This window comes from Salmo salar, chromosome ssa16 (assembly GCF_905237065.1).
Source record: "Salmo salar chromosome ssa16, Ssal_v3.1, whole genome shotgun sequence".
In the NCBI taxonomy this organism is placed as follows: domain Eukaryota; kingdom Metazoa; phylum Chordata; class Actinopteri; order Salmoniformes; family Salmonidae; genus Salmo; species Salmo salar.
The window spans coordinates 92,390,963-92,408,462 of NC_059457.1; the positions used below are offsets into that span (position 1 = coordinate 92,390,963).

General features: G+C 45.4%; 1 protein-coding gene across 1 annotated transcript in view; it reads right to left on the reverse strand.

Moving 5' to 3' along the window:
- LOC106593108 (protocadherin-9) overlaps window positions 1-17,500 on the reverse strand; it is a 499,821-nt gene that overhangs the window by 134,854 nt on the left and 347,467 nt on the right. The window contains 1 exon segment of the mRNA XM_045698422.1: window positions 5,038-5,233. Within this exon segment, the coding sequence (XP_045554378.1) occupies window positions 5,038-5,233 (196 nt within the window).

Below are 17,500 nucleotides of genomic sequence, written 5' to 3' on the forward strand. Positions count from 1 at the left end.
TCCTTTTCATCAGTCTGTATCCTGAATAGAAGAAGTGCACTGTAAGGAAATAATACAACAATTGTGTGTGAGTGTACGGGTGTGTATGCATGTGCTTGTGTGTGTATGTGTGTGTGTGTATACCTGCCTGCATCACACACACAATGCCTAAGAAGTGTGTGTGGGGGGGATGCTTCTCAAACTCCTCAGAAAGCAGAGACATGCGCTCCACACACACACACACACACACACACACACACACACACACACACACACACACACACACACACACACACACACACACACACACACACACAGACACACAGAGACACAGACACACAGACACACAGACACACAGAGACACACACACACACACACACACACACAGACACACACACACGCGCACACACACACACACACACACACACACACACACACACACACACACACACACACACACACACACACACACACACACACACACACACACACACACTTGTCAGAGTAGAGAGCACTAGTTGGATTACAGTCTGTTGATATCTCTATTTAATTAACAGACGTGTGTATCAAACACCCCCATCAAAAATATTGCAATGGAACACATATCTCATGAGAATATGTAATTTTTTTATTAAAATAAATAAAAAAATAAACATGATTAAAAACACATATATAAAAGACAAATCCTCTATTGCATTACCTCTATTTGGTTGTCAAATTTGAAGTGAGCGTTTGATTCCAACTGATGCCTTGCGGCAGCAATTTGCAAGGATAGGCTACCTAATTCCAATTTAATAACAGGACGTTCAACATCAAAAAAATCTTCAGATTTTGAAGGAATATGTCTTCTCTGATGAAATTAATTTTGGATAACATCAAGTAGGCATTTTTGAATTCTCTGTGATGTAACAGAAAGGGTTCTACTATAACCTAAAAGGGTTCTACTGGAACCACTGGAACCTAAAAGGGTTCTACTGGAACCACTGGAACCTAAAAGGGTTCTACTGGAACCTTAAACGGTTCTACCTGGAACCTTAAAGGGTTCTACTGAAGCCTAAATGTGTTCTACTGGAACCTTTAAGGGTTCTACTGGAACCACTTAAACCTTAAAGGGTTCTACTGGAACCTTAAACGGTTCTACCTGGAACATTAAAGGGTTCTACTGGAGCCTTAAAGGGTTCTACTGGAACCTAAATGGGTTCTACTGGAACCTTAAAGGGTTCTACTGGAACCACTGGAACCTTAAAGGGTTCTACTGGAACCTTAAAGGGTTCTACCTGGAACCATACAGGGTTCTACTGGAACCTTAAAGTGTTCTACCTGGAATCGAAATGGGTTCTGAAAAGGGTTCTCCTTTGGGGACAGCCGAATAACCGTTCTAGGTTGTAGACAGCACCTTTTTTTCTAAGTGTATTACATGTACATTTACATGTTCATCTTATTTCTTTGACAGAAAATGGTCAATGCTATAGATCAGCCTGTTGATACCTTAGATATCTCAGAAAACAGTCAGCGCTATAAATCAGCCTGTTGATATCTCAGAAAACAGTCAATGCTATAGATCAGCCTGTTGATATCTCAGAAAACAGTCAATGCTATAGATCAGCCTGTTGATATCTTAGAAAACAGTCAATGCTATAGATCAGCCTGTTGATACCTCAGAAAACAGTCAATGCTATAGATCAGCCTGTTGATATCTTAGAAAACAGTCAATGCTATAGATCAGCCTGTTGATATCTCAGAAAACAGTCAATGCTATAGATCAGCCTGTTGATACCTTAGAAAACAGTCAATACTATAGATCAGCCTGTTGATACCTTAGAAAACAGTCAATGCTACAGATCAGCCTGTTGATACCTTAGATATCGATACTATAAATCAGCCTGTTGATACCTCAGAAAACAGTCAATGCTACAGATCAGCCTGTTGATACCTTAGATATTGCTGCTCTCTCCTCACCTCTAAATAATAACTTTAGCCTACCGTCATTATGAAGAAACATGAAAAAAATGGAATTTGACATACAAACAATTTCATATTGACTGTCTCAATATGTTTTCATTGCTACAACGACGTGATAATTAAATCAATACTCAACCTTTTTGGATGTTCTTTATTATAAACACACGAGGAAGTGGATTTGTTGATTAGTGTAACAGGTTAAACTAATGTTTCCATTGGGAGAAAGCGAGGAGTGGACGAAATCAATAGCCCTAATTTATGTATATATATATATATTCCAAGGTGATTACCTGGAACGTCAGGGGACTTAATAATGAAAAGGACTTTGTCAACTGCGTGAAAGGCATGTAGTTTGCTGCTGACCCGTGATAGATGTTGCAAGTCGTAGGCTCTGTCCTAAATGAAACCCTGTTTCCCTACGTGGTGCACTACTATTCACCATAGGGCTCTGATCAGATGTAGTACACTATACAGGAGATAGGGTGCCATTTGTGACACAGATTTGGAGTGCTGTTGTCCAATAATTCAACAACAAAAACTGGATATATGGCCGTGTTCTCTAATTAATTACAAGTCTTAACTTAATTAGTTTGTTGTTAATTGGAGTGTGCAGCAACAATGTTAGCTCTATCGTGACGAACAATTAGCACAAAGCCGACATAAAAACCTTCCAATTAAAGTGTTGTTGATTACAGGTCTAAGTCCAGACAACCAACGGAACCACCTTCGCGATAACAAAATACAAAATACAGTTGAGTCAAGCATCACATTTACAGAATGTAGGTGTCACCCAGGTTACAGACACTTCACCAAAAAAGCTACAGAAAAAATAAATGTGTACTTTTGGTCTTAAATTTCTCAACCAGCTTTTTTTTTGGGTGAAAAACCATATCTATCTCAGCCATGCTGTTTAATGAATGTGCTTGAGTTATGCATGATGTTATACAGTACCGACCTCTGTCAGTTTAGTACCGACCTCTGGGTGATGTACTGCGGTACTCCTTCACCCCTAACAGTCAGTTTAGTACCGACCTCTGGGTGATGAACTGCGGTACCGACCTCTGGGTGATGTACTGCGGTACTCCTTCACCCCTAACAGTCAGTTTAGTACCGACCTCTGGGTGATGAACTGCGGTACTCCTTCACCCCTAACAGTCAGTTTAGTACCGACCTCTCGGTGATGTACTGCGGTACTCCTTCACCCCTAACAATCAGTTTAGTACCGACCTCTCGGTGATGTACTGCGGTACTCCTTCACCCCTAACAGTCAGTTTAGTACCGACCTCTCGGTGATGTACTGCGGTACTCCTTCACCCCTAACAGTCAGTTTAGTACCGACCTCTGGGTGATGTACTGCGGTACTCCTTCACCCCTAACAGTCAGTTTAGTACCGACCTCTGGGTGATGAACTGCGGTACTCCTTCACCCCTAACAGTCAGTTTAGTACCGACCTCTCGGTGATGTACTGCGGTACTCCTTCACCCCTAACAATCAGTTTAGTACCGACCTCTCGGTGATGTACTGCGGTACCGACCTCTGGGTGATGTACTGCGGTACTCCTTCACCCCTAACAGTCAGTTTAGTACCGACCTCTGGGTGATGAACTGCGGTACTCCTTCACCCCTAACAGTCATTTTAGTACCGACCTCTGGGTGATGTACTGCGGTACTCCTTCACCCCTAACAGTTTAGTACCGACCTCAGGGCTATGCTCTTGATTTTTTATCTACGGCCTCTCTCCTCACCTCTTAATGATAAAAGGGGAAAAGTGGGTCGGAGAACATTCCCACTAGAAATACTTCTAGTTGAAAAGTTAAACATTTCAGGTCTGCGCCATGCCGCCGGGTCTCCAACTGGGAAATCATCTCTAAATAAATCCAATGAGCTTCACAAATAGGTGAGTAGACTACTGGGAACTCCTCTGTACACCTGGGAGTATCTAACAGGAATCAGGTTGGAGGACAGTACATTAACACTGAGCATTAAAATGAGTGTAAAATAAAAGTTCTCACGAACACGCTTTTAAAGAGATCAAATGACACTACATTAATTTACATTTCATTAAGAAGGTTATTTTCACACATTTCCCCAAACTGGGACACTCTAAACATCCTCTATTCTCTCCTCTTTTAGGATTTAATTTATCTGGCTAAAGGTTTCTGGGAATGATGTACTACTACATCTTCCGGTTGGAACACAGGTGATAAAGTTTTAAGACAAAGGAAACGTATGAAATGTAAGTAATTGTAAAATGTCTCTTTGCACGGATGCTTCACCTTCTTGTCTGAGAAGAAGAGGAGAGGGCAGGAGGAGAAGATCAAGAGGAGAGAGAAGAAGAAGGAGAAGATGAAGAGGAGAGAAAAGAAGCAGAGTAGACCAGACCAACAGACTGTTTGGGTCAGAGGTGAAGAGAAGGAGAGTAGACCAGACCAACAGACTGTTGGGGTCAGAGGTGAACAGAAGGAGAGTAGACTAGACCAACAGACTGTTGGGGTCAGAGGTGAACAGAAGGAGAGTAGACCAGACCAACAGACTGTTTGGGTCAGAGGTGAACAGAAGGAGAGTAGACTAGACCAACAGACTGTTGGGGTCAGAGGTGAAGAGAAGGAGAGTAGACCAGACCAACAGACTGTTGGGGTCAGAGGTGAACAGAAGGAGAGTAGACTAGACCAACAGACTGTTGGGGTCAGAGGTGAACAGAAGGAGAGTAGACTAGACCAACAGACTGTTGGGGTCAGAGGTGAAGAGAAGGAGAGTAGACCAGACCAACAGACTGTTGGGGTCAGAGGTGAACAGAAGGAGAGTAGACTAGACCAACAGACTGTTGGGGTCAGAGGTGAAGAGAAGGAGAGTAGACCAGACCAACAGACTGTTGGGGTCAGAGGTGAACAGAAGGAGAGTAGACCAGACCAACAGACTGTTTGGGGTCAGAGGTGAAGAGAAGGAGAGTAGACCAGACCAACAGAATGTTGGGGTCAGAGGTGAAGAGAAGGAGAGTAGACCAGACCAACAGACTGTTGGGGTCAGAGGTGAAGAGAAGTGGGGAGAAGAGGATGAGAGCAAACCAGCAGACCAGGAAACCAGGTGACTCACTCACCAGAGTTGGGGTCAGAGTTCCCGTCGGCTTCGGTCCTCTTGTCCGGGGAGGCCTGTTGGTAGAAGTCTTCCTGCGCCTGGCCCTGCACCAGAGGGAGAGGGCATGAGAGGAGCGTGGGCTCGTGGTCCCCCAGCCCACTGTCACTGCAGCTCTCCTGAGAACCGTCTGGCAGGTGAAACGTGACACGGCGCTGCGACTAGAACCAAGAGACAAAACAGGGCCGCGACGTTAGCTAGGGCTCAGGGATTTAAAGGGGGGGTGATCGCTCGGTTAACGCGCTACTGCAATCCTCTTGCTGATTAAGGACACCTGTGTTAGGCTGATGTTGTATTGTAATCGATCATTCTGTACATCTGATGTCCTCTGATAACCTTATGACCTAACATAATATAGGCCATATGGACAGAGAGGATTAAGTAAACTGTTGACGGAGCGATCCATCAAATTGATACAGACACTGATCCAAATTCAAAGACGACAACATATTTGAAGAAGAGGTGTGAGGGTTGGAGAGACGGAGTGAGACTGGGCAGACGGAGTGAGATGATTTAGCAAGGAACACCACAGCCACGTTTCACTGCACAATTTAAACACCTTCCACTGACATGCATCTGCAGAACCAAATAAAGTAGTTGGTTATGATGTCATGATTAAAGGAAGACTGTAAAAGAGAGAGGGGAATGATGTCATCATTACACTACCTACACTCTACTATACACTACCTACACTCTACTATACACTACCTACACTCTACCATCCACTACCTACACTCTACTATCCACTACCTACACTCTACTATCCACTACCTACACTCTACCATCCACTACCTACACTCTACCATCCACTACCTACACTCTACCATCCACTACCTACACTCTACCATCCACTACCTACACTCTACCATCCACTACCACACTCTACCATCCACTACCACAAAACTACCTACACTCTACCATACCACACTCTACCATCCACTACCTACACTCTACCATCCACTACCTACACTCTACCATCCACTACCTACACTCTACCATCCACTACCTACACTCTACCATCCACTACCTACACTCTACCATCCACTACCTACACTCTACCATCCACTACCTACACTCTACCATCCACTACCTACACTCTACCATCCACTACCTACACTCTACCATCCACTACCTACACTCTTCCAAGTTCTGGGCCTAGTTGCATAAAACATCTTAACTGTTTCCCTTAAGGGTTTACGTTAAGGAATACTTGACCCTAACCTAAGGGAATGTTTTAAGGGTGTTGCGTAGAGCCACTCATATATTTCCTGTATGTAAGGGCATACTTAAGGGGGGAGGGGCATGTATGGCAGAATGAGTATCTGGTTACTATGGAGACGGTCTCTTTAAAGATATCGCTTTAATTTTGTGAGACATCAACATAGCACTTCTACAATCAAGACAGGATAACCAAATCAGAAAATAATAAACCACATTTCTTGTAGTTACTTTTTTCTCGAAATGTTTATATTACTTTCTAGTACGTCAAGCTAGCTTACAGAGTAGCTATATCTAACTAGCCAGCTAGCTTACAGAGTAGCTATATCTAACTAGCCAGCTAGCTTACAGAGTAGCTATCGCTAACTAGCCAGCTAGCTTACAGAGTAGCTATATCTAAGTAGCCAGCTAGCTTACAGAGTAGCTATATCTAACTAGCTAGCTAGCTTACAGAGTAGCTATAGCTAAGTAGCCAGCTAGCTTACAGAGTAGCTATAGCTAACTAGCCAGCTAACTTACAGAGTAGCTGTAGCTTACTAGCCTGCTAGCTTTGTAGCCATGGGTTGTGCTACTTCCATTGTTTAGCTAAGTAGCTGGCTGGATGATGCTTTCCTTTTGTAACCAGAGCAGATTAAAGCAATATTAACCTACATAAATGCTGTTTACATTGATATCCAGTTTAGGGACCTCATGGGCACCATTAATGTTTTCACTAAATTTGAGGGGGAAAATCACCACCACAACAGACAGACAGACAGACAGGCAGGCAGGCAGGCAGGCAGGCAGGCAGGCAGACAGACAGACAGACAGGCAGGCAGGCAGGCAGGCAGACAGACAGACAGACAGACAGACAGACAGACAGACAGACAGACAGACAGACAGACAGACAGACAGACAGACAGACAGACAGACAGACAGACAGACAGGCAGGCAGGCAGGCAGGCAGGCAGGCAGGCAGGGCAGACAGACAGACAGACAGGCAAACAGACAGGCAGGCAAACAGACAGGCAGGCAAACAGACAGGCAGGCAAACAAGCACACACTCACACCACACACAACGCTACATACTGAAATCTGCACCTTCAAATACCATATTGAATGTTACCAGTTTTAATTGAGACCATATTTCCATTTCATTATAATGACATTTCCTCAGGCCTTTCTTTTCGGCTTTGTATTTTCAGCCCAGAAACAAGCCTCCAGCCTTTTCTTTCCTCCAGCTAACCTTTCTCTCTGCACAGAGAGGTCCCTGCTATACACACCCACACACACACACCCACACAACCTTTCCCTCCGTAACACAGAGAAGTCCCTGCCATCACTTCAGCAACACACCGACATAGGGGCTGTAAATCTCTACAGTAATCATTAGAGAAACCAAAGGTTGGACAATCTCTGCCTAATGCAAATGTCCCCTTTTGTTCGATATTCTAGAATATTCCACGACGTAAGTGACATTCAATTAGGATAAAACTAGGAAGGAGGAAGAGAAAACCTAAAGTTACGTTAGGGGAACAATTCTAATGCAACTTGGATTTGGTGAATAAAAAATTTAAAAAAAAAGTTTGTTTCATGTTCAAAATTTCACGTAATAATTTGAGTTTTGTTCATTTTCAGTTTTGTTCATTGGTGATATTTGGCCCGACATTTTTCATGGAGATTTGGACGCTCTTCACGTTGAGAGAGGAACATATCAACAAGAGACATTTACCATCACTATCAAACCGCAATGGCCCAAAGACATCATTAACCTAGCTCTGTCACACAATGGGAAGGAAATATCATGTGTTAGAAGTCCATTATCTGGTACACTATTTCAGGATCTCCGGCATAATTAAATGAATGCCGGAATGTTAACATTTAGCAAAAATATTATGTTATTAAATTAAGCATTCATTTATTATCTCGCTCCATTTATTACACATATTGTATCCGGCCATATATTGTAAAATTTCTAGAGCATTCCAGCTCAAATGTTAAAGAACACTTGTGACAATTACTCTGTTCAATGGAGGAAAAACATTAAATTCAAAACACTATTGACTACGCTAACCTTTTTGCACACTGTATAAAATCATGAAGATACAGGTTGAACCTGTTCTTCACTTTACAAACTGTATGTTGTTCACTTGGAGGAAACCTTGAGCTCTTATCTGAACCCAAACTCTGTTGAATATCAGGATCAAAGAATGTGAAGTTCAGGGCAAGGAAAGATGAGCCAACTAGACGATGCTGAAACTGCGTTGTATCGACGTTTCAGGGTCAAATATCTGTCTTAAACCGGGCGAACACCAGCCAACTAGGCCTCCATTCATTCCAGTCTCTCAAACTCAGTCCAAAATGGTGCTTCAACTTATTAAAGTTCTGTTATTATTGTGAACAAGAGAAACAGCAGATTGGTTTAAAACCGTGTTCAATTACAGCGGATTTCAGAGAGGGAGAGAGAGCGTATGTATGTGTTCGGTCTCTGTCTGTTTGTGTGTCTCTCTCTCTCTCTCTCTCTCCTCTCTCTCTCTCTCTCTCTCTCTCTCTCTCTCTCTCTCTCTCTTCTCTCTCTCTCTCTCTCTCTCTCTCTCTCTGTGTCTCTCTCTCTCTCTCTCTCTCTCTCTCTCTCTCTCTGTGTCTCTCTCTCTCTCTCTCTCTCTCTCTCTCTCTCTCTCTCTCTCTCTCTCTCTCTCTCTCTCTCTCTCTCTCTCTCTCTCTCTCTCTCTCTCTCTCTCTCTCTCTCTCTTTCTCTCTCTGTGTGTATTTCTCTCTCTCTGTGAGTGTGTGTGTCTCTCTCTCTCTGAGTGTGTGTGTCTCTCTCTCTGTCTCTCTCTCTTTCTCTATGTCGCTCTCTTTCTGTGTCTCTCTCTCTCTCTCTTTCTGTGTGTCTCTCTCTCTGTCTCTCTCTCTCTCTCCCTGTGTGTGTGCTCTGCCCGGCAGTCACTCTGAGTCGTATTAGCATAAGAGAGGCTTAAACCGTCCCAACTGCCAATTTACATGATATCCTGGCTTATCATGCTTGTCACCACTCATTATCAACTTGTTTTCATATTGAGGCACACCAAACACTGTCTCACTTTAATTTACACAAGCAAACCAAACAGCAGCTTCTGTAACAGCAGCTAACAGCAGTTAAAAGCAGTTAACAGCAGCTAACAGCAGCTAACAGCAGCTAACAGAAGCTATCAGCAGTTAAAAGCAGCTATCAGCAGCTAACAGCCGTTAAAATCAGCTAAAAGCAGCTAGCAGAATCTAGCAGCAGCTAACAGCAGTTAAAAGCAGCTAGCAGAATCTAGCAGCAGCTAACAGCAGCTAACAGCAGCTAACAGCAGCTAAAAGCAGTTAGCAGCAGCTAACAGCAGCTAACAGCAGCTAACAGCAGCTAACAGAATCTAGCAGCAGCTAACAGCAGTTAATATCAGCTAACAGCAGCTAGCAGCAGCTAACAGCAGCTAACAGAAGCTAGCACCGTGAATATTTCCCACAGACACAACGCAGCAGAGAGGTTTGCTCCCACCCAATCCACTCCAATCCCACTCCACGTGCACTATGTCAGTGTCAGGAAATATGCTTGTTCACAGACACAACTTGATCAAGAGAGTGTTGGGGGTTAAACTCTCTGATTAACAGGCTCTCATCTCCTTTCAGCCCGCACACACACACACACACACACACACACACACACACACACACACACACACACACACACACACACACACACACACACACACACACAATCACACAAACACACACACACACACACACACAATCACACACACAATCACACGCACACCAACACACACACACACACACACACACACACACACACACACACACACACACACACACACACACACACACAATCACACACACACACACAACACACACAATCACACAACCACACACACACACACACACACACACACACACACACACACACACACACACACACACACACACACACAATCCCACACACACAATCACACACACAAAATCACGCAATCACACAATCCCACACACACAACCACACACACACACACACACACACAATCACACAGACACACACAGACACAATCACACAGACACAATCACACAGACACAATCACACACAGACACATTCTCACACACACACACACACACACACTTCCCCTCCATCCCACCTCATCATTGTGTTTGAGGCCCAGGAATCAGAGAGATATATCTTGTTATATGAAGGTGTCTGCACCAAACAGCCTACATTGCAATATGAAGCCCTAACAGAAGCTGAAGCGATGTGCTGAACTCTGAGCTCGGGGTAGTCTGCCATCTACTGGTGGCCTGTGGTATTGACGGCTCTGCAGTGTACTGCATGTGATGTCGTTTATGAACGTGTTATTCAACACATTTCTACGGGCTGTCGCAGTAAAGGTCAAATTCAATACTTTATCAAATCATTTTGTCATTTATTTTTGTTGTTGTTGTTGTCGTTAAACCTACTGACGTCCAAAAATGTTTTAATTAAAATTATAAATGATCCACGGTGACCATTTAATTTTTTTTAAATATATTTAAATATTTAAAATGTAAAATATACCAATTTGATATGTTAGCTTAGTAGAACCCACCCAGAGAACATTTCATGTAAAGGAAGGGACTGTGAGGGTACACACACACATACACAGACACATTCTGATACACTTTATGTTTTTAGTTGTATAGTTTATATTTAGTTGTATTTTAATGTATGTGACTATCCCTGTCTATCACTGTATCAGGGTTTTATTAATTACTGGTCATGTTTTGTGAGGAAGTGGAACCCAATGAAGAACAGCCTCTGCTTCAGGCTAAAAAATAAATGAATATACCAAACTAAACCACTTCAAAAGCTGAATGTATTTATTCAGAAGACCCCTATCCTAAACCACTTCAAAAGCTGAATGTATTTATTCAGAAGACCCCTATCCTAAACCACTTCAAAAGCTGAATGTATTTATTCAGAAGACCCCTATCCTAAACCACTTCAAAACCTGCATTTCTTCATTCAGAAGACCCCTATCCTAAACCACATCAAAACCTGCATTTCTTCATTCAGAAGACCCCTATCCTAAACCACATCAAAACCTGCATTTCTTCATTCAGAAGACCCCTATCCTAAACCACATCAAAACCTGCATTTCTTCATTCAGAAGACCCCTATCCCAAGTCTTCCCCACGATGTCAGTCTTTTAGAAACAGTCAGATCAGGTTAAAACACTGTAGAGTGAGAAGGGCGTAGCCTCCTGTTGACAGAGCATTAGGGGATCCCTAGGCACAGCATACAGAAAACAGAATACAGAACAGGCAGATGTTCCCAAGTAACCCTCGTAGAAACCCAGGACCTGCTAGGAACCCTCTTAGAAACCCAGGACCTGCTAGGAACCCTCTTAGAAGGCCAGGACCTGCTAGGAACCCTCTTAGAAACCCAGGACCTGCTAGGAACCCTCTTAGAAACCCAGGACCTGCTAGGAACCCTCTTAGAAACCCAGGACCTGCTAGGAACCCTCTTAGAAGGCCAGGACCTGCTAGGAACCCTCTTAGAAGGCCAGGACCTGCTAGGAACCCTCTTAGAAACCCAGGAGCTGCTAGGAACCCTCTTAGAAACCCAGGACCTGCTAGGAACCCTCTTAGAAGGCCAGGACCTGCTAGGAACCCTCTTAGAAACCCAGGACCTGCTAGGAACCCTCTTAGAAACCCAGGACCTGCTAGGAACCCTCTTAGAAGGCCAGGACCTGCTAGGAACCCTCTTAGAAACCCAGGACCTGCTAGGAACCCTCTTAGAAACCCAGGACCTGCTAGGAACCCTCTTAGAAACCCAGGACCTGCTAGGAACCCTCTTAGAAGGCCAGGACCTGCTAGGAACCCTCTTAGAAACCCAGGACCTGCTAGGAACCCTCTTAGAAACCCAGGACCTGCTAGGAACCCTCTTAGAAACCCAGGACCTGCTAGGAACCCTCTTAGAAACCCAGGACCTGCTAGGAACCCTCTTAGAAACCCAGGAGCTTCATGTTGATGACAGACACACAGGGTAAATGACATCTGAAGAGCTAGGAGGAAGAGGAGGAGGAGGAAGAGGAAGAGGAGGAGGAAGAGGAGGAGGAGGAGTAGGAGGAGGAGGAGGAGGAGGAGGAAGAGGAGGAGAAGGAGGAGGTGGAGGAGTAGGAGAAGGAGGAGGTGGAGGAGGAGGAGGAGGAGGTGGAGGAGGAAGAGGAGGAGGAGTAGGAGGAGGAGGAGGAAGAGGAGGAGGAGGAAGAGGAAGAGGAGGAGGCGGAGTAGGAGGAGGAGGAGGAGGAGGAGGAGGAGGAGGAGGAGGAGGAGGAGGAGGAGGAGGAGGAGGAGGAGGAAGAGGAGGAGGAGGAGGAGGAGGAGGAGGAGGAGGAGGAGGAGGAGGAGGAGGAGGAGGAGGAGGAGGAGGAGGAGGAGGAGGAGGAGGAGGAGGAGGAGGAGGAGGGAGGAGGAGGAGGAGGAGGGAGGAGGAGGAGGAGGAGGAGGAGGGAGGAGGAGGAGGAGGTGGAGGAGGAGGAGGAGGAGGTGGAGGAGGAGGAGGAGGAGAAGGAGAAGGAGGAGTAGGTGGAGGAAGAGGAGGAGGAGGAGGAGGTGAGAGGTAACAGGCTCAGTTCTGGTCTGGTTACCAGGAGCAGCATCTAAAATGAGGAAGGTCAAATAATATACGACCTTGCACACACACACACACACACATCTGCATAACGTCACTTCATCCACAGTCAAGGCAGGTCACAGTTCGGACAAGGTATTACCTGAACTAAAAACAATTGAGTTAGCCCAAACTTAGCTAGTTTATGTGACTAAACAAGCAAATATAGTGTAATGAAACAGGCAGCAGGGAGCAGGTCTCGAACCCTCGACCTTCAAGCCCGAAGTCCGGCGCGCTATCGACTGTGCCGCAAAAGCATGCTCAAGCGGCAGAGTCGATTTCCACGCTTATAAACCCAGGGTCGTTACAATAGTGTAGAGAATCATTGTAAAATCTAAACCGCTGTGAAATATATTTTCCAGAAACCTGAAAAAAATATTGTCTTTTCAGCTGTTGTACGAAACTGAAAGTAAACGATGCAAAAGCAAAACTCAAGAACTAGAAGCATAGAAATAGATTACATAGAATATATCAACTGCTTCTTTGACTTGCTTTCAATGAGAATTACATATCTATAAAATACATTTCTAAGTGAATTTAGTCATGTTGTCCCTCCCAAAAAAATTACATTTTGCAGCAATAATCACTATAATAAAATGTCATATTTTTTTTATTTTTTATCTTCAGTGCTGAGATTTTACTTTGAGGTGTAAAGTGATGCAATACAGGTGAAAACAGTCATTGACACAGACATGATGACGTAGCAGGACGTTTGTAATGCTGTGAAACCAAATCCAAGGTGAGTTACATGTTGAATATGAATCACTGTAATAAGTTAATATGAACAATGTAATCACGTATGTCAAAGTGTGGCAGATATATCAGTTGAAATCATTCTATGCTAAAAGCTCTGTGTGTTTGTGTAACTAGTTTCAAAGCCAGTTTTTTTTTTAGGTAAGATGCCAAAATAATAATTTATCGATAAATGAATTGTTTTACTACATTTCTCCTGCTGGAGCTCAGTTTGGACAAACTAACAATGTTAAGTTCAGCTAACGATTTGACCAAAAACGTTGAGTAAACAGAAATAAACAGCTGTGGGACCAGTTACTTTAATAACATTTAGTTTGAAACAATTAGATTTGTTTTACAGCTTAACTCTAACTCTGTTTAAAGTACGGTTTAAATGATACAACATGAATAGTCCCAAAACTGGAAACCCCGCCCATCTGGCATTCTAATAGTCCCAAAACTGGAAACCCCGCCCATCTGGCGTTCTAATAGTCCCAAAACTGGAAACCCCGCCCATCTGGCATTCTAATAGTCCCAAAACTGGAAACCCCGCCCATCTGGCGTTCTAATAGTCCCAAAACTGGAAACCCCGCCCATCTGGCATTCTAATAGTCCCAAAACTGGAAACCCCGCCCATCTGGCATTCTAATAGTCCCAAAACTGGAAACCCCGCCCATCTGGCGTTCTAATAGTCCCAAAACTGGAAACCCCGCCCATCTGGCGTTCTAATAGTCCCAAAACTGGAAACCCCGCCCATCTGGCATTCAAATAGTCCCAAAACTGGAAACCCCGCCCATCTGGCATTCTAATAGTCCCAAAACTGGAAACCCCGCCCATCTGGCATTCTAATTGTCCCAAAACTGGAAACCCCGCCCATCTGGCATTCTAGGCAGGCAAGAGCTCATTTTTAAAGTATTTCTCTCTCTCTCTCTCTCTCTCTCTCTCTCTCTCTCTCTCTCTCTCTCTCTCTCTCTCTCTCTCTCTCTCTCTCTCCAGCCATTTTTTCCTCCTCCACTCTCTCTTTATCTGATCCCCAGTCCTTCGCTGTCTTTCCCCCCTCACCTCTCCCCTCCCGTTCCATCCCTCCTCTCCTCTTCCAATCCCTCCCTCCTCTCCCCTCCCAATATCTCCCTCCTCTCCCCTCCCAATCACTCCCTCCTCTCCCCTCCCAATCCCTCCCCCCTCTCCCCTCCCAATCCCTCCCCCTCTCCTCTCCCCTCCCAATCCCTCCCCCTCTCCCCTCCCAATCCCTCCCCCTCTCCTCTCCCCTCCCAATCCCTCCCCCTCTCCCTCTCCTCTCCCCTCCCAATCCCTCCCCCTCTCCTCTCCCCTCCCAATCCATCCCTCTTCTCCCCTCCCAATCCATCCCTCCTCTCCCCTCCCAATCCCTCCCTCCTCTCCCCTCCCAATCCCTCCCCCCTCTCCCCTCCCAATCCCTCCCCCTCTCCTCTCCCCTCCCAATCCCTCCCCCCTCTCCCCTCCCAATCCCTCCCCCCTCTCCTCTCCCCTCCCAATCCCTCCCCCTCTCCCTCTCCTCTCCCCTCCCAATCCCTCCCCCTCTCCTCTCCCCTCCCAATCCATCCCTCTTCTCCCCTCCCAATCCCTCCCTCCTCTCCCCTCCCAATCCCTCCCTCCTCTCCCCCTACTTCTCTTTTCTGGCCTGCTGCCCAATTGCAGCTGAATTCCCTATTTCATTCATAGTGTGAAGTGAAGGATGGAAGTGCTTTAGCCAACCCTTCCCACTGTGCCTTAAGCAGGGTCGGGGTTCTGACCCAAATGGTACCCTGTTCCCTACATAGTACACTACTATACATGGACCCTGGTTGAAAGTAGTGCAGTATGTAGGGAATAGGGTGCCATTAGGGATGGAACCTGCCTGACGAAGGAGCTGCTGCACATCATTAGCACTACGCTAACTACTTCTGCCTCCTTCATTGGTTCTCTACTGCACAGACTGCCCTGGTCATAAAGAGGACAGAGAGATCCTCACAGACTGCCCTGGTCATAAAGAGGACAGAGAGATCCTCACAGACTGCCCTGGTCATAAAGAGGACAGAGAGATCCTCACAGACTGCCCTGGTCATAAAGAGAGACAGAGAAACCATCACAGACTGCCCTGGTCATAAAGAGAGACAGAGAAACCATCACAGACTGCCCTGGTCATAAAGAGAGACAGAGAAACCATCACAGACTGCCCTGGTCATAAAGAGAGACAGACAGATCCTCACAGACTGCCCTGGTCATAAAGAGAGACAGAGAGATCCTCACAGACTGCCCTGGTCATAAAGAGAGACAGAGAAACCATCACAGACTGCCCTGGTCATAAAGAGAGACAGACAGATCCTCACAGACTGCCCTGGTCATAAAGAGAGACAGAGAAACCATCACAGACTGCCCTGGTCATAAAGAGAGACAGACAGATCCTCACAGACTGCCCTGGTCATAAAGAGAGACAGAGAAACCATCACAGACTGCCCTGGTCATAAAGAGAGACAGAGAAACCATCACAGACTGCCCTGGTCATAAAGAGGACAGAGAAACCATCACAGACTGCCCTGGTCATAAAGAGAGACAGAGAAACCATCACAGACTGCCCTGGTCATAAAGAGGACAGAGAAACCATCACAGACTGCCCTGGTCATAAAGAGGACAGAGAAACCATCACAGACTGCCCTGGTCATAAAGAGAGACAGAGAAACCATCACAGACTGCCCTGGTCATAAAGAGAGACAGAGAAACCATCACAGACTGCCCTGGTCATAAAGAGAGAGAGAGAAACCATCACAGACTGCCCTGGTCATAAAGAGAGACAGAGAAACCATCACAGACTGCCCTGGTCATAAAGAGGACAGAGAGATCCTCACAGACTGCCCTGGTCATAAAGAGAGACAGAGAAACCATCACAGACTGCCCTGGTCATAAAGAGAGACAGACAGATCCTCACAGACTGCCCTGGTCATAAAGAGAGAGAGAGAAACCATCACAGACTGCCCTGGTCATAAAGAGAGACAGAGAAACCATCACAGACTGCCCTGGTCATAAAGAGAGACAGAGAAACCATCACAGACTGCCCTGGTCATAAAGAGAGACAGAGAAACCATCACAGACTGCCCTGGTCATAAAGAGAGACAGAGAAACCATCACAGACTGCCCTGGTCATAAAGAGGACAGAGAAACCATCACAGACTGCCCTGGTCATAAAGAGGACAGAGAGATCCTCACAGACTGCCCTGGTCATAAAGAGGACAGAGAAACCATCACAGACTGCCCTGGTCATAAAGAGAGAGAGACAGATCATCACAGACTGCCCTGGTCATAAAGAGAGAGAGACAGATCATCACAGACTGCCCTGGTCATAAAGAGAGAGCGACAGATCATCACAGACTGCCCTGGTCATAAAGAGAGAGAGACAGATCATCACAGACTGCCCTGGTCATAAAGAGAGAGAGAGACCCTCACCTTCATCATTTGGTGTTTTGTTGACGGCGGTATAAAATTGTTGTCTAAGGCGCCGCTCCAGAATCTCTCCCACAAGTGTTAAATTGGGTTGAGTTCTGGTGACTTAGACGGCCATGGCATATGGTTTACAGTGACCACTCGTGCCCTGTGGATGGGGGCATTGCATGATGGGATGTTAGTCAGGAACCACACCTGTGCATGTGCTTTCTATCCTTCATTTATTCAAGGGTTTCCATTATTTGGGCAGTTACCTGTTCATTTATCATGGCAGTACTACAAGCCATTACATGGGCAGTAGATTAGAATGCACTGCAAGAAGACGTCACGAAAGTCTCTGTCTACATCTCTGTCTACGCCAGAACTC